Source organism: Carex rostrata, chromosome 12 (genome assembly GCF_964058835.1).
Source record: "Carex rostrata chromosome 12, lpCarRost1.2, whole genome shotgun sequence".
In the NCBI taxonomy this organism is placed as follows: domain Eukaryota; kingdom Viridiplantae; phylum Streptophyta; class Magnoliopsida; order Poales; family Cyperaceae; genus Carex; species Carex rostrata.
In genome coordinates, this window is record NC_135929.1 from 11050573 (window position 1) to 11077729 (window position 27157).

Below are 27157 nucleotides of genomic sequence, written 5' to 3' on the forward strand. Positions count from 1 at the left end.
ATCTTCTTTGAATTGGAGCAAGATCTCTCTCATTTGGTCTCTCTCCCATCCTCCCTTTCTCTTCTCACTCTCAGTTCGAAATTTGGTAATTTCATGGAAATATTTGTATTTATCTTTTACATTAATGAATTTCAGTATTGGATGTTGACGACACAGAGACAGATTATATATTTGACCATTGCTATTGCAGAATTCGAGCACAAATTTTAGTGCCCAGTGTTACGTGTTAATGGAGAATTAGAGAATCAGTACAAAGAAATAAATACTAGAGCAACAAGTTGGAGATTCGTGAATACCTGAGGCGATCTTATCTGTAAAAACTTTTCTTTCTTGTGTTCTATCTTTCCGAGTTTTCTTATAACCTTCACAATTTTTGAATTTAGTAAATCATTTCATCTTTACTTCTATTAATTCTAATAATATCTAATGAGTACTGTTACTGTTATTATTGGCTTCCAATTTTTATTATTTTATTTTTGTTGTTACGACTGGTTTAACCAATGGGTAATAACTTAATTAAGTTTATGTTTCCAACAATTACCATCAACTTTGCTTTGTTCATCGAATATAAACATATAATACTAAGAGTTATTACTTGCCCTTCACAGGAGATATTTTCTTCACAAGAGTTAGCAGAGAATTATTGAATCAGAAGATTAGATCAACAAAAAGAAATTTACAGAAAGCTAGAGCAACAACTTAGAGATTCTTGAATACAAGAGGAACACTAATATCTTACAAGGTAAATTTATTCTGTGTTTTATTGTAACCTTCTCAATTTTTTAATCATTTTTTTTTATATATATATAGTTACTTCTGTTAATATAGAATGAGTACCCTTACGATTACTACTTATGGTATCATATTTTATGAAAGTAACTATTGGATTCAAATTGTTACTATTATTGTTTCAATCATTCAATATCGAAATCGAGTTTAGTGACAATCTATTAATTAGTCAAAGAGAGAACATTTGTATTTTCATAAATTTTGAATTATATATTAATATTAGAAATTTGTGTTACTCTCTTCTTTCACACTTAAATAAAATGTTACCTAGCATGCATGAAACAATTTACATATTACATAAAGGTACATTTCTATACTTTTGACTTAAATACGAATTTCAATTTTCCTGACAGCATAAAACACTATAAATAAGACTTTCAACATACTTCTATATTACATTTGACTACCAACAAAATTCAGTTTATATTTGGAAGAATAATACCATTTGGAAGAATAAAACACTATAAATAAGACATTCTGGAAAAAAAATTGCGACGAATCTTGAAAATATATTTGTGAATTTGAAACCTCAAAGTGTCATTATTTTATTTTGGCTTTAATAATTTGGAGGATTAATAAAACAATTAGGTGCTGGCACTATTTAACCACCAAAGAACAAATTGGTTTGTATTCATATTAGATTAACCGCATGATCACCATATCGAAATCTCATGAACATTTTGCAATTATAGATATTGTCATTTAGCTGTTCATTCGTAAAGCAGTAAGCCACTACTTTCTCCGAAATATTCGTTTTCACCTTGATCACGATTAGGCAAATAAGTTTCCTCTTAAGAATTCTCTAATCTATACTTTTGATATCAACAGAAAGCTAACGAGACATGTGCACAAATATTGAACGGTTAAAATATAAAACAAATAACGTATCATGTACATGCTAAGTTTATAGAACTTTATAGCAGACTTTTTTAATCTTACAGGTCGAGTGAACTCGGTATAGGTCAGGTCCGATCCTAGTTTTACCCCAGTCTCAAACCCATGCGGATTTTTTCAAAACTCGGTTGAACAGTGTTTGACTTGGCCGATTTATCTGATTTTCAGGCCGAGTCAGACCGAGTTTCATCCGAGTCAAGCGAGTTTCATCCGAGTCAAACTGAGCCTCACTCGATTCTACATATTTTTTTGCATCAATTTGGGTTTACATAGGAATACTCACGAATTTTTGGGAAGAAAAAGAAGGGTAGTCTGATTTGGGAAGAAAACGATCGAAGCGATCTCTAGAGGAAGAAAGGCAAATATATTTATATTTTTAAATAAACATGGTGTATTGTTTTATTATGTATAGAAATAGAAAAACCATTTGGACCATCGTGAACCAGGAGCAACGAGGATCCATTGTGTATAGAAATAGAAGCACTTCCATTCCGCTGCCTTTTTTCCTAATTCTTTTCATCTTATTTCTTTTCCTCTCCATTTCTTTTTTCATGGATACCTCCATTTTAATTTTATGTTTTTTTTTTATTTTTTTTATTTTTTGTTATTTTATATGGATTAATAATAAGACTAGCAAATTATTTTTATTTTTCAGCACCTTTGTTTTTTAACAAATTAATGTTTTACCATTTTTTTCCTATTATTTTAGTAGAAACCAAACTTCTGACAAAAAAATTCAAATTTTCGATCCAATTCAACCGATTTCAGCCGATTCAGCCAATTCCAATTCCAATTCCGATTCCGAGTTTCAGAAACCATGTTTACAAAAACATTCCAAAGTCTTTTTAGAAAGAAATCTGGAAAGACTAATCAAAATGTATCATACTCAAAGACATACAAAATTTGTAAACCTTCACAGCAATATTTTTAGTCTTAAAAAAAAGATTTCCAAAGAATTTTGGGAAGAAATCTGGACAGACTAATTAGAATTTGTCGGATCAGCATTTGAAATAGAATTTAACTTGTTCATAACAGCACAAAAGACAATGCAACAATATGTATGATGTTGTTCGTAAAATATTCAAATTTGAATCATGGTTTGGAAAATTGGCCGATTCTTAGTTGACTCAGCCGAGTCAAATCGGAATCGGCCGGAGGCGAACCGATTTTTCCCGAGTTAACTCGGTTTTGCGAGTTATGTGCAGAAAAATGATACAATTGACGATAAATCGAAACAATCGGCCAAATTTCCTCTATTTCTCTTGGGTTTAGAGCCAATTTAAACTGTTTTGATAGTTAAATCAAACCAATTTGTATTTTTCCATGGATGTCATAGATGCGACTCTGGCCAGAGAAGAAGCTTTTAAAGAATTATAAATGTTAGATAGACTGGGTGTACGCGAGGTGTACTGTTATATTTGACAATATAATTGTTTCACGGTAGACCATGTTCATATAGATAAGTGATCCGAAACGGATTGTTTTGAATTTGTAATGTTTTACTGAATAAGTGAATAGAGACAAGAGTGCATTGTGTACAGCTGTTGACACTCGACTGGTTTTTTTTTTATTATTATTTTGTTTTATTTGACTACAGTAAAGGATGAGAATTTGGGATTAACCTAAAAATTTTATTGTTATGAAAATATAAATGTAGAAATTAAGAAAAGAAGTATTTCTTTTGTAAATATTAGTTAGTTTATTATTATTTTATTTTAGGATTAGATAATATAAGTTCTATTTCTTCAAGTAATTTCAGCAAAAATTTGATTGTTATCATATTAATGTCTTTATTATTTGAATCAGTACAGGAATATCCTCTTTTATATTTTAATACAGAGAATAACAAGATGATTCAGTCATTTCGTCAGAGCTTTTGACAGTAAAAAAAAAATGTTTTGGTTATAATGCTTGTATTATATAATATTAGTGGATTATTTTAGTGTAATATTTTATCTTAACATAATTTTGTTGACAAATTATTTTTAATCAATTTTTTTTCTATTTGTGTAGTACAAAATAAGTTTCTGCTAAAAATATCCGAGTTTCCGATCTGACTCCGCCGATTCCGGCCGATTTATTCGATTCTGATTCAACAGTCAAGTAATCGATTCTGGTTCTGATTCCGATTTGAATTTGTGACAACTTCAATTCTTGGAACTGTACTTTTCATTAATAAATATATAAATTTAGCATTCCAAGGATAAGTGAAATTATTCAACTAAATTACGAACCATAAATTTTACAAAATATTTTTTCGTTGAAGGTCATAAATTTGATAAATCTTAGACTAATATTATCTAATTTTCCATTATATATACTATCAAAACTGTCACAGTATAGATTTTGACTAAGCATATTAATTTAGAAAGGATTTTATTATGCATGCTATATATAATATATTCAGCCTCTAACCTCAACAGAAAAAATGTTGTTTCTTAGGTCTGAAAAACCATTGCAATGAACAACAATCAAAACGAAGCCAAGTTAAAGGCCGGTGTTGTAGACTTGATTGGACCACTACTGAAACGCCTTAATAACTTAACCAAGGAGATCAATGTTTCTGAGAACTCGCAGATGGCGACAACCATCGACCAAATTAGAACAATAGTTTTAAAGACAAAAGATAGAACTGGTGGCATACAAAAATGGGATTGGGAGCTAATTGGTCTCTTTGGAAAGATAGAAAGACAGATTGATTCCTGGATTGATCATAATGAGAAATGGGATGAAATGAAAGAAAACACTGTAAAGAGCATACTAAGTGATATTCTTGATAAGCTTTTATATATACCTGAGAAGGCACCTAATTTGCCTCTTGAAGTCACAGAACCCAGTAGAAGTAATCAAGGGAGTAAATTGTTCACGGATTTTAAAGATCTAACTTTAGAGTTGGACGTCCATTCCATTCTTTGCCTGTATAGCCTTGGCACTTTTCCAGAAAACACAGAACTGGATAAGAGATTTGTGATTTACTGGTGGATTGTTCTAGGGCTTTTACCTCGGACTAGTCGAGAAAAAACTAAGATGGATGGTAACACAATCTATTTTGGTCTCAAGGAGAAAGGTTTCCTCGAATCCGTACATAATGGAAAGCAAAATCAAGTAATCAACCAATGCACCATCAACCCTACAGTACACAAATGGTTGTTGTCCCCCAATGCGAGTAATGTCATCTTTAGTTTTGACCAAAGTGAACACTCCAGTTCGCCCTTTTTTGGGGAATGGTTCAACGAGAGAGTACATATAAATCTAGACAACAAGTACCTTAACGTCGACAATGTCCCCATCAACAAAGAGTTGCAGGTGGTTCACCTAGGAAGTTGGCGTTACACAGAAGTGAAGGCTGACAACAATGCCAATGAAACTGGGCCTAAGAAAACAATGTCAATTGACCACATTGAGATTGAAAATCCCAACCTATTAAAAAAGTTGAGTGAAGAGAGTCAAAAGACGACCTACCTTAGCCTGCGAGGGATTTCGGGATTAGAAGAGATTCCTGAATCCATTGGGAAACTAGAAAACCTGATGATACTAGATCTCAGGTCTTGTCATAATCTGATGAAATTACCACAGCAACCAAGGTCCACATTAAAAAAAAAATTATCCCATCATGCTAGGTTCAAGAAATTAATTGGATGGGCATTACCCCAAGAAAGATGGTTCAATAAGCTGATGGTTTTAGATATTTCGGGATGTTATCTATTAGATCATATGCCAAAGTGGATATCTGAGCTCTGTAATTTGGAGGTGTTAAAGGGCTTTCTAGTTGGCAAAGTGGGGAAAAAATATGAGTCATGCCAGCTAGGTGATCTTTCCAAATTGATTAACCTCAAGAAGCTAAGCATTAGAACTACCACTGACTTGAGTCCCGAAGTTTTCAGTGGCTTTAATTCTCTGAACAGCCTTTTGATATTAACAATTACGTGGGGAAAATATAAGATACCAGACTACTCTTTACCAAAGAATCTTGAAAAGTTGGATATCAGATGTTATCCAGAAGATGATGTATCAAAGTTGATGAACTGTGCTGAACTGACAAAATTGAAGAAATTATATATAAGAGGTGGGGACCTTACAAAAATTCCTTCCCATGAGAACTGGAAAGTGGAGATGTTGCGCCTCAGGTTCTTAAAAAAATTGGTTTCAACCGACTGGGAAGCGGTGAGGGGCTTATTTCCGAATTTAAATTACGTGGAATATGTGGGATGTCCCCGGCCCGATAAATTCCCCAATGACGGGAGTTGTTGGATTAAGGAGAAGGCTGACAACAATCAAAACGAAGCAAAGTTAAAGGCCAGTGTTGAAGACTTCATTGGACCACTCAATATCCAGGTATTTACAACATTTATGTTTGTCAAAACTACTCTGAAACTTTTTTTTTTTATGTTTGTCAAAACCACTCAATACCTACACCGATGGTAAGAACTATAATTGCTTGTATTATACATGTAGAACTGGACAAAGCTTTTATTTCTATAATTCTTCTTTTTTACATGAGTTCAAAATCCACACACCATTTGTTTCTATATTTTTGAAGAAGTTTCGGTTTCAATAATTGAAAGATCATTCTAACAAATAATGTATTTGTGTTCTCTGTATGTAGAAAACCCCATATATAAGAAAGATAGAGCCATTTGGTAGTCTCGGAGGGTCAGTGCAAGAAATGGATCCTAGTGGCATTACACGCATTGTTAAAATTAGTATCTGCCATAGTGAGGTGATTGATTCTCTTGCTATTTGTTTTGAACGTAATGGCCTCACGCAATGCACCAACCGATGGGGTGGAGATGGAGGAAACATTACTGAGGTATGAACATTCTGTAGTTTGGTAATATGTGGCATTTTCTTATTGTAAAGATCAATGAAAATTGAGTCATTGAATTTTATCTTGTAATTATATTCTTAATCTATTATCTGCATAAATTATTAACAAACAAAGAAAAAAAAAGTAATATGTTAACTAAACCACTTTTATTTAGTTGGCTAAAGCAAAATTAAAATGGTCTCCAAAATCGGCCGAATCGAACCGTACTCATCCGAATTTGACCGATTCTCAAATATTTTAATTGCCTTGAGATTGTATTAATATTTTTGGGTTTTTTATTTAAGTTGGACATTAATTTCTCGGATTTTTCTTATTTTCAAGTTGTTTTTTGAGAATAAAGAAAGAGTCTTCAATCTGAAATGAACATAGCGCGCATACAATCTAAGGATGAACCATGGGACTCTTCTATGGGACTTTTTTTCTCTCCTTTAGTTGTTTGCTGATTGGTTCTCTCTGGTTCGAATATTTTTTTTCCTCCTCTCCTCATATCCATTTCGGGTGATAATCGGGACCTGCGTTTACTCTTTTATTTATTTATTTTCTGATATACTTTTTTCCCTATAGTTGTTTACTTTCATTCCTTTTTTGTTTCTTTTTCTTTTCTTTATTCATTCCCTATTTTTCCTTTTTTACGGATCAAAAGCGGCCTTAACATGCAATAGTTTTGAACTAATTATTTATTTTTACAATTTTATTTACATTATTTTAGTGTAGAACTGTGTTTTTGTAAAAAAAAAAAAAATCCCAATTTCTTATCCTATTTGATCAATTTCAACCGATTTACTCAATTTCGAATCCACAATTAACTAATCAATTTGATTATGAGTCCGATTTTGCCAAACATTGTTTCTATTGCCCCTTTGTTAGAGCTCAGTATTGTTCTCTGCCATTGTACTTGTCTTCATAGCAATACCGATTTAAAATTGTCAGGGAGGACATCCCTCAATTAATTCAATTCCTCTATTTTTGCTTGTAATAATATTTTTTTTAGTATATATTGTAAATGGTCACTCTACTACACCAGAACTAGGGGTGAAAACGGAGCGGATACGGAGCGGATAATGCTAATACCATATCCGCATCCGTCGGATAATGAGCGGATACAAATACGGATACGGATAGTAAACGGATATCAAAATTCAAAACCAAATCCGCCTTAAACGGATACGGATACGGAACGGATAGTCCACGGATACGGATTCGAATACGGATATAAAACGAATAATGGTCGGATAATTAAGATATATGAACTTCTAAAATACAAATATTAATTAAAACGTTAAATATAAATATTAATGAACTTATAAGAGATGAAAGATAATCTATTCATATAATATATATATATCAAATAAGTGTATGGTAACAAAAGATGTTGTGGTGTAGTGGTTTGAAACTTAGTTTAAAGTTATTGGGATGGGAGGACATGGGTTCAAACCCCACCTATAGCAATATTTATTCCTCTTTTATATGGGTTTGGCCAAATTATCCGAATCCGGATAATCCGGATATCCGCTCCGTTTAGGACTCCGAATCCGTATCCGTATCCGAATCCGGGTCTTTTATGGATTTCCGAAAATTATCCGAATCCGGCTCCGTTTTCACCCCTAACCAGAACTCAGTCGTAAAAATTTCTTGACCAGTACGTCCTTGTCCATTAATTGTGATTTTATTTGTAAAGAGGAAAATAAACTGTTAGTTCTGATTTATATCCATTTGATCTACATTTAATTAGACGTAAATCAGTTGTTTCAATTTTACAAAATAGCATGACATTGAAATATCAGTAACGAGAATTTGATAGTAATGATTTTTAAAAAGTTTGATGGGATGTATAGATATTTTGGGTCTTCATGTAAAAAATCTTTCTCATTCTGTTAGATCATGATCAACTTTTTTGATTCACCATCTTATACTTTGTTGACTCAATTGTCAATCCTTCAAATATTATTAAACTTTGTAAGTATAAATTGCTCATGTATACTTTGCTTCAAAATTGGCACTTTTTAAATGATTTAAATGATTACTTTGTCTTAGTATATATATATTACTCTAGCACTTTTTCATTCAGTGTATACCAAGATCAATCTGTTTAGGGTAACACAATCTAAGCAAAAATGACACAATTAATTAAATATTCTTACTCCAAAGTCTTTGAATGTTAAGAACTTCAAAGTGAAGCATTTAATAAAAAACGTAATAGGATAAAATCATGGTGTTGGTTACAGGTATTAGATTCTTGGAATATTGTATTCATATTCTATACAAGAGGTTCGAAGGGTTAAAATGCCTCGTTGTTTATGCATTATTGTACCTCATATTCATATAAAATAGTCGGTCATAATTTCTCTATATAATCTTCATATTAAAATGTGAATCGAGACAAAAATATTATATTTTTTTTCAAAATCGTATACTATTCTTTAATACAAAATCACTGTTTCGCCACCATATAAAAACATTGGTTTTTAATCTATCTAAAAATAATATTAAAATATATTCAAAAATATAATTTTTGGTCTCCAAACATATGTTAATATGGAGATCATGTCGAGTGGTTCAAATAAATTATTAATTTGGCCTTCAAAAATGGAGATAAAAAATATGAGACACGAAAAAATACAATAGACATGAGGCATTTGAATTGTTCTCTTTATACAAAAATATGTACTAATCTGAACTTTTGGTTGTTCCTTGTAAAATTTGTCTCCTAACGCAAAATTAAGATATTTTAATTACTAACAAAAGTTTTAATTTTCTTTTCTGTATATAGATCAATCTTAAAACCGACGAGTACATTAAGATTATAAAAGGATCCTTTGATGACGACTATAATGGTCATGAGGTTGTGAGTTCACTGACACTGGAAACAAATTTGGCTGTTTATGGACCATATGGCACGAAAAAAGCAAAAGAATTCAAACTCCGTGGTCCGAAGTACAGTCAAATCATTGGATTTCATGCACACTGTGAAAAGTATATCAACGCTGTTGGAGTTTATGTCCAAGTAAGTGCAACATAACTATATCTTATCTTTTTCATAAATTACTCTTAAAGGTTTTTATATTTCTTTGTTGTCGTATATATCTCCGATGTAGCATAGATTAATCTATTTGATGATCATCAAGCTATATTGGCACGTGAGAAAATTTGTGCACGTCCATAAATAAGGATTTTAAACTTTCGATTCTTCTTTGTCTTCTGATTTAATCTTTGCAAATTTGAACAATTTTCGTCTTTTTGTTTTTCACACATATACATAGAGAAATTTGAAGTAAACTAAAGTGGCGGTTTGGATTATGGAATTTTACTTTAAAGCCTTTCGAATTATTATGTTGCATATAACGAGAGCTAATACATTGCAAAAATAGTTTTCTTAAATTTTCATATACATAATTAAAAAATTTAAAATTATGAAAGTGACTAAATAATGTTTTGATAAAGTTAGATCCAAACTATTTAATTTAAATTAGCACAAACTTTAAAGTGGACTACATTTAATTTAAATAGTTTATAAATAGTTTATAAAAATTTGACATGTTAGGTATAAAGACTTTATATATTATGTATACAAATTTGTATGTACAAGTATAAAAACTTGCACACACTAGCTAGCGTTAGTGTCCTTCTAAAATTGGTTCCAGACAAAAGTCGACAACGATTTAAAAAAACAAAACCTATCTAAAGTATTTGTCATTTGTTAAATCAATATAAATTATTTTAAATTTTTAGTCTGCGTTTTACCCCTGCCAACCTCACACTAGTTAAATTTCATTATTAATTTAGATTCTTGAACAGTGCCTAAGTTTAATTTTATTTAATTCTTATTTTTCTATTTAACTCAGGGATCTAACTTCGAAGTGTTCAAAGTAAGGTTGAACGTAAAATAAGGGTTATTCATATTTCATAATATCACATTATAATCCCGTTTCGGTTCCCAATGGAATCCATTTAATACCAATTTAACACATAAGCCCCTCTGATAAGGGAAATTATCACAAGTCATATAATTTAGCAAATCAGACCCTTAAATTATAATATTTTCAATTTGGTCCCTGACATTTATTTGTATTTTAAAATAGTGTACCAGTACTTGTTTCCTTCCCAAATTCAAACAAGAGGTAAGACATGAATCGAGATCAGAGGCCTCCAAGACCGATTAGAACCATTCAAGATTATTCACAAACAACTTTAATTTAATGTAAGGGTTCTAACCGATTCAAAGCATTCAAATCAGAGGCAAACAGAGACAACGAGAGAGAGAGAGAGAGAGTGGTTTATCTCAACACATGGGAGAGTAGAGAGAGAGTAGAATCGAAGTTTTAATCGGTCTTGGATATATGGTCCGTTTTGCTTATAAAATCCGAATCGAAGTTTCATACAAATTCTACAATTAAATTCGTACGTATATTTCGGACTTTTATTTCTCAATTTTAATATATATATATATAGAGAGAGAGAGAGAGAGAATGGCTAAGCTCAAATCGTTTGTTCCTAGACTCAGGAACAAACGACTCGGTTAACTGATTTTCGAAGTTCAAACGGCCGATCCAAACCATTAAATGTTTAATCTATATTAAAATGTACTTGGAGACAAAATTTTAGATTTTTTAGAATTTTTTTACTATTTATTAAGATAGTTTGAAAATTGTTGTTTTTATTAAATTTTGTGCCTTCTCAATCATCCTTGCTGTGCATGAAAATATATGGATTTGTTGGATATAATATGAAATGATAAACATCCCACAGTATATGTCTGCTATGTGGTGTCTAGCTTACTCTTAAGGCAATATATATCCATATAAACAAAGCCCAACCTAAACAATTCTCCTCTATTTTAGTTCCTTCATTATACCTACACCGATGGTAAGAACTATAATTACTCGTATTATACATGTAGAACTGGACAAAGATTTTATTTCTATAATTCTTCTTTTTTACCTGAGTTTAAAATCCACGCACCATTTGTTTCTATATTTTTGAAGAATTATCGGTTTCAATAATTGAAACAACATTCTAACAAATAATGTATTTGTGTTCTCTGTATGTAGATAACCCCATATATAAAAAAGAAGAAGCCATTTGGTAGTCGCAGAGGGTCAGTGCAAGAACTGGATCCTACTAGCATTACACGCATTGTTAAAATTAGTATCTGCCATAGTGAGGTGATTGATTCTCTTGCTATTTGTTTTGAACGTAATGGCCTCACGCAATGCACCAACCGATGGGGCGGAGATGGAGGAAACATTACTGAGGTATGAGCATTCTATAGTTTGGTAATATGTGGCATTTTCTTCTTGTAAAGATCGATGAAAATCAAGTCACTGAATTTTATCTTGTAATTATATTCTTAAACTATTATCTGCATAAATTACTAACAAACAAAGTAATATGTTGAGTAAACCACTTTTATTTAATTGGCTAATGTAAGTTGATATAAACAGGGGTTATGTATTAATAATGGTCTCCAAGATCGGCCGAGTCGAACCGCACTCGACCGAATTGGACCGATTCTCAAATATTTTAATTGCCTTGAACCGATACATAGCACGCATACAATCTAAGGATGAACCATGGGACTCTTCTATGGGACTTTTTTTCTCTCCTTAATTTAGTTGTTTGCTGATTGGTTCTCTCTCTGGTTCGAATATTTTTTTTCCTCCTCTCCTCATATCCATTTCAGGTGATAATCAGGACCTGCATTTACTCTTTTATTTATTTATTTATTTTCTGATATTTTTTTCCCTATAGCTGTTTACTTTCATTCCTTTTTGGTTTATTTTTCTTTTCTTTATTCATTCCCTATTTTTCCCTTTTTACGGATCAAAAGCGGCCTTAACAATAGTATTGAACTAATTATTTATTTTTACAATTTTATTTATATTATTTTAGTGTAGAACTGTGTTTTTGTAAAAAAAAAAAAATCCCAATTTCTTATCCGATTTGATTGATTTCAAATGATTCACTCAATTCCGAATCCACAATTAAGTAATCAATTCGATTATGAGTGCGATTTTGCCAAACATTGTTTCTATTGCCCTTTTGTTAATTAGGCCGGGTACAACACAGAGCTCAGTATATATTGTTCTCTGCCATTGTACTTGTCTTCATAACAATACCGATTAAAATTGTCAGGGAGGACATCCCTTAATTAATTCAATTCCTCTATTTTTTCTTGTAATAATATTTTTTTTTAGTATATATTGTAAATGGTCACTCTACTACACCAGAACTCAGTCGTAAAAATTTCTTGACCAGTACGTCCTTGTCAATTAATTGTGATTTTATTTGTAAAGAGGAACATAAACTGTTAGTTCTGATTTATATCCATTTGATCTACATTTAATTAGACGTAAATCAGTTGTTTCAATTTTACAAAATAACATGACACTGAAATATCAGTAACGAGAATTTGATAGTAATGATTTTTAAAAAGTTTGATGGGATGCATACATATTTTGGGTCTTCATGTAAAAAATCTTTCTCATTCTGTTAGATCATGATCAACTTTTTTTATTCACCATCTTATAATTAATTTGTTGACTCAATTGTCAATCCTTCATGTATACTTGTGATATATATAAATATCTTAATGCACTAGGACCCTTCTTTGCTTCAAAATTGGCCAATAATTTAAATGATTATTTTGCCTTAGTATATATTACTCAAGCACTTTTTTCATTCAGTGTATACCAAGATCAATCTGTTTAGGGTAACAAAATCTAAGCAAAAATGACACAATTAATTAATTTAATATTCTTACTCCAAAGTCTATGAATCATGTTAAGAACTTCAAAGTGAAGCATTTACTAAAAAACGTAATAGGATAAAATCATGGTGTTGGTTAATTACAGGTATTAGTTTCTTGGAATATTGTATTCATAGTTCTATACAAGAGGTTCGAAGGGTTAAAATGCCTCCTTGTTCATGCATTATTGTATCTCATATTCATATTAAAATAGTCAGTCAGAATTTCTCTATATAATCTTCATATTGAAATGTACATCGAGACAAAATATTATATTTTTTGTGAAAATTGTATACTATTCTTTAATACAAAATAACTGTTTCGCCACCATATAAAAGCAATTATATGATTTTTACTCTATCTTAAAATAATATTAAAATATATTCAAAAATATAATTTTTGGTCTCCAAACATATGTTAATATGGAGATCATGTCGAATGGTTCAGATCGACAATTTGATCTTTGATAATGTAGATAAAAAAATATGAGACACAAAAAAATACGATAGACATGAGGCATTTGAACCGTTCTCTATACAAAAAAACTAATCTGAACATTTGGTTGTTCCTTGTAAAATTTGTCTCCTAATGCATAATTAAGACATTTTAATTACTAACAAATGTTATTTCTTTTCTGTATATAGATCAATCTTAAAACAGACGAGTACATTAAGACTGTAACAGGATTCTTTAATGACAACTATAATGGTCATAAGGTTGTGATGTCACTGACAATGGAAACAAATTTGGCTGTTTATGGACCATATGGCACGAAAGAAGGAAAAGAATTCAAACTCAGTGGTCCGAAGTACAGTCAAATCATTGGATTTCATGCACACTGTGAAAAGTATATCAACGCTGTTGGAGTTTATGTCCAAGTAAGTGCAACATAACTATATCTTATCTTTTTCATAAATTACTCTTAAAGATTTTTATATTTCTTTGTTGTCGTATATATCTCCGATGTAGCATAGATTAATCTATTTGATGATCATCAAGCTATATTGGCACGTGAGAAAATTTGTGCACGTCCATAAATAAGGATTTTAAACTTTCGATTCTTCTCTGTCTTCTGATTTAATCTTTGCAAATTTGAACAATTTTCGTTTTTTTTTTTTTTTCACACATATACATGGAGAAATTTGAAGTAAACTAAAGTGGCAGTTTGGATTATGGAATTTTACTTTAAAGCCTTTAGAATTATTATGTTTTGTATATAACGAGAGCTAATACATTGCAAAAATATTTTTCTTAAATTTCAATATACAAAATTAAAAAAAATTAAAATTATGAGAGTGACTAAATAACGTTTTGATAAAGTTAGATCCAAACTATTTAATTTAAATTAGCACAAACTTTAAAGTGGACTACATTTAATTTAAATAGTTTATAAATAGTTTATAAAAATTTGACATGTTAGGTATAAAGACTTTGAGTAATGCTACGCTACTTCGCGAATTAAAAGTGTTGTTTTAATTCGCGCTCATATCTCTAGTTTTGAAGGCCAAATAGCCGATCCAAACCATTAGATATTTAATCTATATTAAAATATACTTGGAGACCAAATTTTACATTTTTTGGAATTTTTTTACTATTTACTAAGATGGTTTGAAAATTGCTGTTTTTATTAAAATTCTGCACCATTAAAAAACAGCGATTTTCAAACCATCTTAATAAATAGTAAAAAAATTTCAAAAAATGTAAAATTTGGTCTCCAAGCACATTTTAATATAGATTAAACATCTAGCGGTTTGGATCGGCTATTTGGACTTCGAAACTAGAGATATGAGCGCGAATTAAAACATCAATTTTAATTTGCGAAGTAGCGTAGCCTTACTCTAAAGACTTTATATATTATGTATACAAATTTGTATGTACAAGTATAAAAACTTACACACACTAACTAGCGTTAGTGTCCTTCTAAAATTGGTTCCGGACAAAAGTCGACAAGGATTTAAAAAAACAAAACCTATCTAAAGTATTTGTCATTTGTTTAATCAATATAAATTATTTTAAATTTTCAGTCTGCGTTTTACTCCTGACAACCTCACACTAGTTAAATTTCATTATTAGTTTAGATTCTTGAACAATGCCTAAGTTTAATTTTATTTAATTCTTATTTTTCTATTTAACTCAGGGATTCAACTTCTAAGTGTTCAAAGTAAGGTTGAAAGTAAAATAAGGTTATTCATATTTCATAATATCACATTATAATCCCGTTTCGGTTCCCAACGGAATCCATTTAATGCCAATTTAACACATAAGCCCCTCTGATAAGGGAAATTATCACAAGTCATATAATTTAGCAAATCAGACCCTAAAATTATAATATTTTCAATTTGGTCCCTGACATTTATTTGTATTTTAAAATAGTGTACCAGTACTTGTTTCCTTCCCAAATTCAAACAAGCGGTAAGACACGAATCGAGATCTGAGGTCTCCAAGACCGATTAGAACCATTCAAGATTATTCACAAACAACTTTAATTTAATGTAAGGGTTCTAACCGATTCAAAGCACTCAAGTCCGAGGCAAACAGAGACAACGAGAGAGAGAGAGAGAGAGGGGTTTATCTCAACACATGAGAGAGTAGAGAGAGTAAAAACCCGTTTAAATGAGAGCACAGCTCTCTAATGGGCGAAGTCAGACGGATCCGACGGGACAGCAAGTGGGTCATCGAGTAGGTGTCTGACAGGGAGTCAACAAAGTCGCCCAAGGTACCGAAATACTGACAAGGAAGGGACAGCAGTGACAAAACGAAATCAAGGAAGAGAGAGGCGGGAACAAATCTTCTCGCCGAAGCAAGATCAAAGAGGCAGTCAGCGAGAGAGATGGGGGCGTGAAAATGGAGAGGAGAGGGGGCGGGGCTTCTCCTTTTTCCTTCTCCAGGTTGGAGTAAATGGAGAGCGAGATAGATTGGTGGGGGAGGGTTGGCAGTGGCAAGAGGAGCGAAGAGGGAACGGGAGAGAAGAGGGAGACGGGGAAAGAAAAAAAGGGCTGGATCCGAAATTTTTATAGATTGGAGTTAATTTCTCATTTTCAATTTCATTCAAAAATCAAAGGATAACATGGCTTCAGGATTCGTGCTACTGTGATCCAACGGTTGAACAATTTCTGAAATTCAATTATACTCTCCTTTAATTGATCTATAGTCCGTTTTGCTTATAAAATTCGAATCGACATTTATTTCTCAATTTACAATTAAACTCATACGTATATTTCAGACATTTATTGCTTACAAATATTACAATTAAACTCATACGTATATTTCAGACATTTATTTCTCAATTTAAGATCCAAATAATTCCATATCAAATAATATATACATATATATATATAATCAAATCTCTATACTTTCTTAACGAACGGGGTTGATAAATTTTATAATTTATTCGTACGAATAATTTGTATATTTATATTCTTGATTGGAACTCAATTTATTTTAGTTTAGTTAGATTCTATACGAATATTCGTTGTTATTATTTATAATTTAGTTTAATTTATAATTTGTTCAAAATTTTGTATATTTTATTTTTACCCAATCTACAATCGAAACAAATTAATTAACGAAACTTGGGTATGGCAATTGCGTATGGCAATCGAAACAAATTAATTAACGGGTTTAATAATTACCTTATAAATTTCTAATTTTATATTTTAATTTGGTTATCATTATTTCTTTATTTCCAAAGTGTTGTAATTTTGTATTTTTAAAATTATGTGCCTTTAATCAACAACTCGACGGAGATTTATGTGAAGGTTCGTTGTTGTGTTTTAGATCTTTATAACTGCATCCAACTTTTATTAATTTCTGATTAACATTTTCATTTTGATAAGATTACATAATTCTAACGGGTCACACAAGACGTATGTTATTTTTATGAAAATTCTTATTTATAACTTTACTTTGCAATTTTATAAGTTTAAATTAAAATTGGTTTAATCAGATCCTTTCAATTTCTGTATTTTTGGCATTTATCGTTCAATTGTTTCTATTCATTGAATTTTCATTTCAGTTATTGATTATAATTCTATAATTGTTTATTTAAGTAATTCGTTAGTAGATCTTATTTTATTAGGCCTTAGTATAAAATTATCTTTCAAAATTTACAAAATTTTAAATTAGTTCCGATTTTATTATCAATAATTCGTTTAAATTTATTACTAATCCTGTTTATAATAAATTTAACAATAATTAAAATTACGGGTTATAACAATTTTTTTACATGAGGTCAAGATCCTTTAAACTTTTATTTACTACATTTATTTGTGTTCTATGTATGCAGTCAACTGGTGGTTCTATAATAGAGGAAGGCACATTCATGTATGCCAATATGCAAGAGAAAGAAATGGATCTTACGGGCATTACTCGCATTGTTAAAATTATTATCTACCATACGAGCTATATTCGTGGTCTTATTGTGGATTGTGAACATAATGACACCACACAATGCACCTACCGATGGGGCCGCAATTTCGGACACAAGATTGAGGTACGAGCCATTTGCAGACTTAGTAATAGATGTCACCTTTTTATTGTACAGTTCGATGAATTATTTTGAAATTATAAATTCGTAAATTACTACATAGCATAGCTAGATAAATTATTACCAAACAAAATAAAAAAAAAAACAAAATAAACAAAATGTTGGGAGAACCACATCTAATTAATTGGGTAAAATAATATATTTTTATTTAAACCGGGTTTTTAACCGAGAGCTTTATAATTAAATAAAATTAATAAATAAAAACTACAGGATTGTTCTCAGCACTTGTCATCATAGCAATTGTTCTTAATAATGTCAGGGAGAACATTCCTTCATTAATTCAGTGCCTATACTGTTTTTTTTTAAATAATGAGATATTTTATTTACTATATCTTATAAATTTTCACTCTAACAATATTACTCCAGAACTCTATCTTCAGAAACTTGTTGACATATATATTTGTAAAGAACAACAGAAACTGTTAGTTCTGATACATACATCATTTGATGTACATTTACACGTATATCAGTTTTTTTAATTTACAAAACATCAAGATACTGAAGAGTCCGCTACGCTATATCTTGGTAGTAGTGATTTTTAAATGTCAATACTCACTTGTCAACTTTTCAAATATTATTAAACTTTACCAGTATAAATTGCTCATGTACACTTGTGATATAAATATCTTATTATACTTAGACCCTTCTCTTTTTTCCAAAATTGGCCATCAATTTAAATGTTTATTTTGGCTTAATATATATTACTCAAGAACTTTTCTTTGAATATTAGGTCAACCTGTTTTCGGTAAAAAAAGTCAAGCAAAGATGACACAATTAATTAGGTAATTTAACTCGAAAGTATTTAATGTTAAAATAAAAAGTAATAGGATAATTTCTAAAAGTATTAATTTCTTGGAAAAGTATACAAATTATTTACAAAAATACCAATTTTAACTTGGTTTTTCATGTAAAATTTGTCTCCCAATGCATATATATATATATATATATATATAGAGCCAGGCTAATATGCTTTCGGCAGCACTTCGGCCGAAGTGCTGCCACCCCATTTTCGATTTTTCAAAATCCAAATGGTCGATCCGAACCATTCATCTTGTTCTCCATATTAATATCTGCTTGGAGACCAAATTTTACATTTTTTGGAATTTTTTTGCTATTTATTAAGCCACTTTGAAAATCGCTGATCCAACGGTGGCTTAACAAAACAGTAAAATCAGAAGCCACCGTTGGATCAGCGATTTTCAAAGTGGCTTAATAAATAGTAAAAAAATTCAGAAAAATGTAAAATTTGGTCTCCAAGCATAATTTAATATGGAGAACAACTTGAACGGTTCAGATCGACGCTTTGAACTTTGAAAATTGAAAAACGAATTGGTAGCACCAAAGCTCAGGAACTACCACTTTGATCATACCTAGGAACATTTAAACCTACTAACAAGCAGTTATGTAACTGTTTAAAGTCTTCTCTTATTTGGTTCTATTTTTTTGTAGGTCAATTTTAAAACAAACGAGTACATTATGTCTGTAAATGGCCACGTGAAAAGTGGTAATGATTCGATTTGTTTTGTGAGGTCGCTAGTACTGAAAACAAATTTGAGGGTTTATGGGCCTTACGGCAGTGAGTTTCCGAAAGATGATTGGAAACCTTTCGAATTTTCTGCGCCCCTTGGCGGTCAAATAATAGGCTTTCATGGATACTATAGTTCTGATCTATATGTCCACGCTCTTGGAGTTTATTTCCGGCAGGTAGGCACAACTATCATGTTTTTCATCAACTACTCTGAATTTATTTTCTATTTCCTTGTTGTAGACCGGATCTTTCTGAAAATTATATTTAAATTAATACAAGTTTATGATAATTCACATATTAGGATTCTACTCGTACTATTGATCCGAACCATTAATTGAAAAGTTCAAACAATTGATCCGAACCATTAAACATAATCTTCATATGAAAATATATGTACTTAGAGACTAAATTTAATATGTTTTCATAATTTTTTTATATTTCATAATATCCGAACCTTCAAACAATTGACTCCAAGTCCCCGGATTATGGTTGTCCTTTGATGTTTACAGTCATTTTTATTAAAACCCTAAAAAAAATAGTTTTTACCAATCTAACCATCATTCTGATTTTCTTTTAAAAGTACCTAGACCGTTGGACATGGGGGCGGTTCACTATTCATAGCAGACCGCCTGACCATGGGGCGGTCCACTATGCATAGTGAACCGCCTGTGATAGGAGCAATTTGCTACTCTATCAAGCCAATTATTGATTTGGAAGGTAAAACTTGATTTTTTGAATTGACTTGTTTTATTGAATTGACTGACTATGGGGCTGTCCACTATGCATAGTGAACCGCCTGTGATAGGAGCGGTTTGCTACTCTATCAAGCCAATTATTGATTTGGAAGGTAAAACTTGATTTTTTGAATTGACTTGTTTTATATAATTGACTGATGTTACTGATGAGGTAATATTTTGAGGTAATTTTTTGCTACTCTATCAACTATGCATATTGAATTGATGTGTTTTACTGTTTACTTTTGCCAAGAGAGAAAAAATGAAAGATATCAAGTTGTATATTATATATACAACTAAATATGAAATCAACATCAATATGTTTTTTTTTATATATATATTGAACACTAGATATCAAGTTGTATATATAATATACAACTAAATATGAAATCAACAGCTTTTCGGCAGCATTAGTCATTTTACGGTTACATTTCTTTTGGATTAGAAAATAAAAAATGTCGATATTTTGAGCACCATTTTACTTAAAAGAGAAGTGAAAAAAAATCATCAACTAATGCTGCGTAAAATGGTGCTCAAAATATCATTCACGGGTACATTTGCTTTTCCGCAACATTATTGTTCCAATTGAGGCAACCTCCCTAACATTTTTTTTTTAATTTTCTATTTGTAAAAAAATATTTCAACGAAAAATATAATAATATATATAAGATTAAAAAATTGTACCTCAATCTAAATTTTTTCCCCCAAAATATTACACCTACTTCTATAATTTATTATAAATAAATTACAAATATATACTTAATATTCAAAATAATTATAAAATTATGTCTCAATATTTTGCCTACCTATTAAAAATCTTGATTCAGCCTGAAATGAAATGTCTTGCATTTTTTCTCTCTTGGCAAAAGTAAACAGTAAAATGGTGCTCAAAATATGCAGCATTAGTTGATGATTTTTTTTAAAATTTCTCTTTTAAGTAAAATGGTGCTCAAAATAGTGACATTTTTAATTTTCTAATCCAAAAGAAATGTAACCGTAAAATGACTAATGCTGCCGAAAAGCTGTTGATTTCATATTTAGTTGTATATTATGAGTAATGCTGGGGTGCTATGGATAGCATAGAGGCCTCTATGCTACGGCTCAATATTCAAGTTTTCAAAATCCAAACGGTCGATCCGAACCGTTCATCTTATTCTCCATATTAATATCTGCTTGGAGACCAAATTTTACATTTTGCTGAATGTTTTTACTATTTATTAAGTATTTTACAAAATTGTTGATCCAACGGTGACTGTACAAAACAGTAAAACCGTTGGATTAGCGATTTTCAAAGTGGCTTAATAAATAGTAAAAAAAATCAGAAAATTATACAATTTGGTCTCCAAGCAGATATTAATATGGAGAATAAGATGAACGGTTCAGATCGACCGTTTGGATTTTCAAAACTTGAATATTGAGCCGTAGCATAGAGGCCTCTGTGCTATCCATAGCACCCCAGCATTACTCGTATATTATATATACAACTTGATATCTAGTGTTCAATACATATATAAAAAAAACATATTGCTGCTGATTTCATATTTAGTTGTATATATAATATACGTACAACTTGATATCTTGCATTTTTTTCTCTCTTGGCAAAAGTAAACAGTAAAACACATCAATTCAATATGCATAGTGGATAGAGTAGCAAAAAATCACCTCAAAATATTACCTCATCAATAACTTGCATTTTTTTACCCCAAAATATTACTTCATCAATAGCATCAGTCAATTCAATAAAATAAGTCAATCCAAAAAATCAAGTTTTACTTTCCAAATCATTAATTGGCTTGATAGAGTAGCAAACCGCCCCTATCACAGACACTTTGCATAGTGGACCGCGGTGGTCTGCTATGAATAGTGAACCGCCCCCATGTCCAGCGGTCTAGGTACTTTTAAAAAAAATCATAACGATGGTTAGATTGGTAAAAATTTTTTTTTTTTAGGGTTTTAATAAAAATGACCGTGATGTTTATGTGCTCAAATTAATACAACCATTTTCAACTGATTCAAATTAGTTTTTTTAAGAGGCTCCAATTGTCGACAGGAATAAACATGGGCGACCATTGAAATAATTGGGGCTTTTTTATTTACCTAGTATGAAAATATTTTTTTTCTTTGTTGCCTAAAAAAAGTAGTTTTGAAAAACAAAATCTAACTCATCTTTATTGATAAACTTTATAAAAGAGCAGATGATTATATCTTTGAGATAATTCATTGTAGTTCACTTTAAATTATTGTTCAGTGGAAAAAAAATATATGGGAGTGTGAAAAATGAGGACAATATTGTTTCTAGAGTTTTTATTATTTTATTTTATTACATTTGTTCAAGATCCTTGGAACCTTTGTTTTCTATTTTATTGAAATATTGGTTTCTAACATAGAATGTACATAACATGTATTTAGTGTTCTCTGTATCCAGTCAAATGGTACTATAATAAAGGAGGGGCCATTCCTTGGTGACGGTGGTATAGTGAAACGTATGGATCCAACATGCATTACTTGCATAGTTAAAATTATAATCTATCATGGTGACAAGATTAATGGTCTTACTGTGTATTTTGAACGTAATGGCACCACTCAATGCACTGGCCTTTGGGGCAAGAATGAAGGAACAATGGATAAGGTACAAACATTTTTTTGCTTTAATTTAGTAATATATGTCACTTTTTTTTATATTGTAAATTAAGATCGATGAAGTTCAAATGACCCAAATTTTTTATTTATATCCAATAAAAAAATTAAATTTAAAAAACTAACTAGTTGGGCATAGGATTTTAAAATCTACCCAAACCGGAATTTTTTTTTTGGGTAATTCAGTCTAAAACCGAAATTTTTTTTCCGGTTTTACAATTCCAAAACCTTTTCAGAAAAGAAAAAGCCAAATTTTTTTTTACGGTTTCAATATTTTTTTCTTTTTTCAGATTTTTTTATTTAAATAGAAATATTTATAATTTATTTATTTTTTGTATTGAAATATTAGAAATACTTAATATATCTCTTAAAAAATAGATGGAATACTATATAATTTGTTTTATTAGAAAGACTGCTACAAATAACCCGGATCAACATTTTTCATACTAGATTTTTTGCGGCTGTAAGAAAAATTAATATATTTCTTTATGTGTTATTGAAAAAAATATATATATTTGGACTCTAAGTTATTGAACCTAGTTCAAAAGTCACTTCTAAGTAAATACATAAAATATTGTCATCTTTCTAGTACATTTAATTTCTAAAAAGTGGTATCTATTTTAAAAAAAAACAATGTTTTTAAGTTATTCAATGAATGTTATTAAAAAAAATTCTCAAAATAGATACAACTTTTTATAAATTAAATGTACTAGAAGGGTCACAATATTTTTTGTATTACCTATAAGTGACTTTTAAACCGGGATCAATAACTCAGAATTCAAACATTTTTATTTTTTTTCTAATAGCACATAAAGAAATATATTAATTTTTCTTACAGCCACAAAAAATTTGGCATGAAAAATGTTGATCGGGGTTATTTGTAGCAGTCTTTCTAATAAATCAAATTATATAGTATTCCATCTATTTTCAAAGAAATATATTAAATATTTCTAATATTTCAATACAAAAAATAAATAAATTATAAATATTTCTATTTAAATAAAAAAATCTTAAAAAAGAAAAAAAAATATTGAAACCGTAAAATTTTTTTCAGTTTTTCTTTTTTTTTTCTGAAAAGGTTTTGGAATTCCAAAACCGGAAAAAAATTTTACGGTTCTTTTTTTTTTTTTGCCACTGGTTTTGGAATTGTAAAACCGGAATTTTTTTTCCGGTTTTAGACTAAATTACCGGAATTTTTTTTTCCGGTTTGGGTAGATTTCGAAATCCTTGCCAACTTTGGTTATTTTTTGAAATTTAATTATTTTTTTGGATATTTATAAAAAATTCGGTCAAATGACTTATGACTTTTAATTCATAATTATATATTCTTAAATTAGTGTCTGGATAAATTATTATCAAACAAAATAACAATAAAACAACAAAATACATAAGTTGGGACAACCAGGTCTAATTAGTTGGTTAATTAATTGACCCAATTTGTATACACAAGGGCTCTATTTTTTATTTTGGCCCGGTACTGAAACATAGAGCTCTTTACGTAAAACAAAATTAATAAACTAATTAAAATCTGCGGATTATTATTATCAGCTTTTTGTACTTTTCATTATAGAAATTAGCAATAGACGACTGAAGCATTTAATATGTTAGGAACTACACGACTGAAACATTTAATGACAACAAAATAATAATAAGATAAAATAATGATGTAAGTTGAAGGTACTTTTGTTTTCTTGGAACAATGTCATTGTTGTATATATATATACAAAAGTACCGATATGAAATTTTTGGTTGTTCCTTGTAAATTTTGTCCGAATGCACAATTTAGAAATTTAATCATTCATAACTTACCAATTATAAGTACAAGTTATTAAAAAATAATTATGTGCATGCATATAGTTTTCTCACTAGTTTTATGTTTTTTCAGATAAATTTTAAAACAAACGAGTACATTAAGTCTGTAAAAGGCTTCTTGGACTCTAGTATATTGATGTCATTGGTACTGATAACTAATTTGGATGTTTATGGACCATACGGCACGGGACAAGGGGAATCCTTTGAACACACTTCTCTGCACGGTCAAATTTTTAGCTTCTCTGCATATGTCGGAATGAATCAAGTTATCGGCCGTCTTGGAGTCCATATTAAGGTATTTACAACATTTATGTTTGTCAAAACTCAAAACTACTCTGAACTTTTTTTCTAATTATTCTTTGTCATCTTCGTAAGCCTTTACTGACAATTATATTTACTGCCAAGGTACCAATAATAAGTAAGTCGGTGCTTTGCGGTGGCAGTGGGGGTTCAGCAAGAGATATGGACGACGTGTCTGCCATTTCTAGTATTTGTGATGTCAAGATTCGATATGATGACAATACTATTCATGCTCTTTCTGTGCGTTATAGACTTGATGATTATTCTTATAAAGAAACACTCTGGGGCAGAGAAACAGGAAAGCTAACTAAGGTATGTACATACAAGATTCTTGCACCAAACATAAACTCCTCTCCTGGGGCGATTTTACAATTTTTAAATATTTTTTTTTCTATTCTTTTTAGTATTGCACATACATACAAAAGAGCAAACGAACTGTTTATAAAAATTAAAAGCTACCAACAAACTGTTATTGTTGTAAATGTAACTCGGATTGTGAATAGTATAGGAGGGGAGTTTATATAACTTGATTTTAATTTCTTATAAAGGAGTATACAAGATTTTACAAGACTTTGATATATTTTCTCAATCTTAGTCACGCTTCACTTCTCTGATGCTCATTCTATTTATAGTAATATATGTCGGTACTAAAATTTCTAAATTTTACATATTTATTCTACCGACATTATTAATATGTCAGTACTAAAGTTTTTAGATTTTAGATATTTATTCTACAGACATTATTAATATATGTCAGTTGATTTCTCTAGAGAGCACATGATATGTACATGTCTTCTAACTATGATATGTTACGAGAGTATAGAACTTTATCAAATAATACACTTGCATTTTAACCGACTATATATCTTCAATACACTAGAATTGATTAATGGGCTCGGGCTTTCTGATAATAATTTTTACTGGTCTCCTGAAGTCATTGCTGTCAATTTCAACAGTTATGTGCAAAAAGTTTTCTATATGGTTTTGTAGATTGATTTTGGTAGATTCGAATACATTAAGTCTGTGAGAGGCTACGTTGGCTACTTCGGTGACATATTTACTGTGAGGTCACTGCAACTGATAACCAATAAGATAAGTTACAGACCATACAAAAAGGAAGAAGTGACTTACGGACCATACGGCAAGGAAGAAGGGACTCATTTTGAACTCTCTGCTTTTGACGGTAAAATCGTTGGTTTCCATGGACGCTCTGGGGAGTACCTCAATGCCATTGGAGTTTATGTCCAGGTATGTACTAGTATTACTTCTCACAAGCAACTCTGAAACTTGTTTATATATGTTTTATGCATTTGACCTCTTCATTATATTTTAATTCGTTTTCAATTGTTTTATAATTAACAAAATGTGTTATTATTAAGTTCAACGGCTATACAATCAAATAGCAATCTGTTGAGGTTAATTAATTGCAGCCGTTGATTATTGTGTGAAGGAATTAAACTTGACTCATCAAATTTTGCAGTGGCCACTAGAACATTGAAGCTGATTGATGGCACGATTTCGAAGGTGAAACGTGGTTCTTCTTGGACAAATAAAATATGGATTTGAGGCTTTATTCAATTTTAAGATGATGAAAGTTTCAAGTCTATTAGATTTTTGTATAGAAACTTATGGTTTTTAAGTGAAGTATGCGTGGGTAATTGTTATCTCAAAAATTTGTTTTTCTGTTTTATTTTTTTATTTATGAAATTCTAGAGTTGGTATTCGATTTTTATGGCTATAAAACAATTGCCTTGTAATTTAGGGTGTTATAAAACAGTTGCTATATAGAAAGTTATGGTTTTTGAGTGAAGCATGCCGTGAGAATAGTAAGAAATTAAATTTAATAATGATCTTAAAAATTTTAAAATGTCAAATTTATATTATAAGAAATCAAGCAGTCGAAAATAAAAATAAAATCAATGCATTAAAATAACTTATACATCTTCATTTTTTTATAGCTTGACTTTGTATTAAATGAGTTTGAAAATTTCAAAATTTGATATGTACACAAATTTGTTGCCTGAAACATATTCGAAAGTTTTTTATAGCTCAATATCTTGAATTTTTATAGCTCAATATTGTGAATTTTTTTATAGCTCGATATCTTGAATTTGTCGCTTGAAACAAATTTGAAAGTTTTTTAAGTTAAGCTTACCAAACCTTTTTTATGAGCCTACCACATCCTAACCACACCCATATTATAGGAAGCAGCTAATAGTCCCCGGACTCCAATCCCCCAAAAATTCCCGGATGTCCCTGTAAACTAATGGACTGAAGTTGGTAAATTTCACTAAATCCTGTAAACCAATTCAATGAATCCTATAAACATAAAAACTTTTCATTT

The 27157-nt window shown here is 30.4% G+C and overlaps 2 protein-coding genes across 3 annotated transcripts in view; both read left to right on the forward strand.

The window, feature by feature from the left end:
* LOC144562543 (uncharacterized) lies at positions 1-26623 on the forward strand. 2 transcript variants are annotated; one of them, XM_078311734.1, is made up of 14 exons: positions 2-313; positions 609-742; positions 4126-6018; positions 6290-6493; positions 9282-9515; positions 11560-11763; positions 13901-14134; positions 17542-17748; positions 19252-19506; positions 22490-22693; positions 24587-24808; positions 24919-25125; positions 25804-26061; positions 26294-26623. In XM_078311734.1, the coding sequence occupies exons 3-14, from the start codon at positions 4144-4146 to the stop codon at positions 26309-26311; spliced, it is 4122 nt and encodes a 1373-aa protein (XP_078167860.1). In that variant the 5' UTR covers positions 2-313; positions 609-742; positions 4126-4143; the 3' UTR covers positions 26312-26623. The 2 variants fall into 2 exon arrangements, with proteins under 2 accessions (XP_078167861.1, XP_078167860.1); XM_078311735.1 differs by lacking the exon at positions 22490-22693 and having other exon boundaries at positions 1-313.
* LOC144562542 (uncharacterized) overlaps positions 1-27157 on the forward strand; it is a 294211-nt gene that overhangs the window by 95432 nt on the left and 171622 nt on the right. The gene's annotated exons all lie outside the window — the stretch shown is intronic.

Excerpts from the sequence above, each read along its gene's own strand:
- LOC144562543 (XM_078311734.1), top strand. The coding sequence starts at position 4,144 with ATGAACAACAATCAAAACGAAGCCAAGTTAAAGGCCGGTGTTGTAGAC. Across the intron at positions 14,135-17,541 it reads CTGTTGGAGTTTATGTCCAA|TCAACTGGTGGTTCTATAAT; the intron begins GTAAGTGCAACA and ends CTATGTATGCAG. Across the intron at positions 25,126-25,803 it reads AAACAGGAAAGCTAACTAAG|ATTGATTTTGGTAGATTCGA; the intron begins GTATGTACATAC and ends ATGGTTTTGTAG.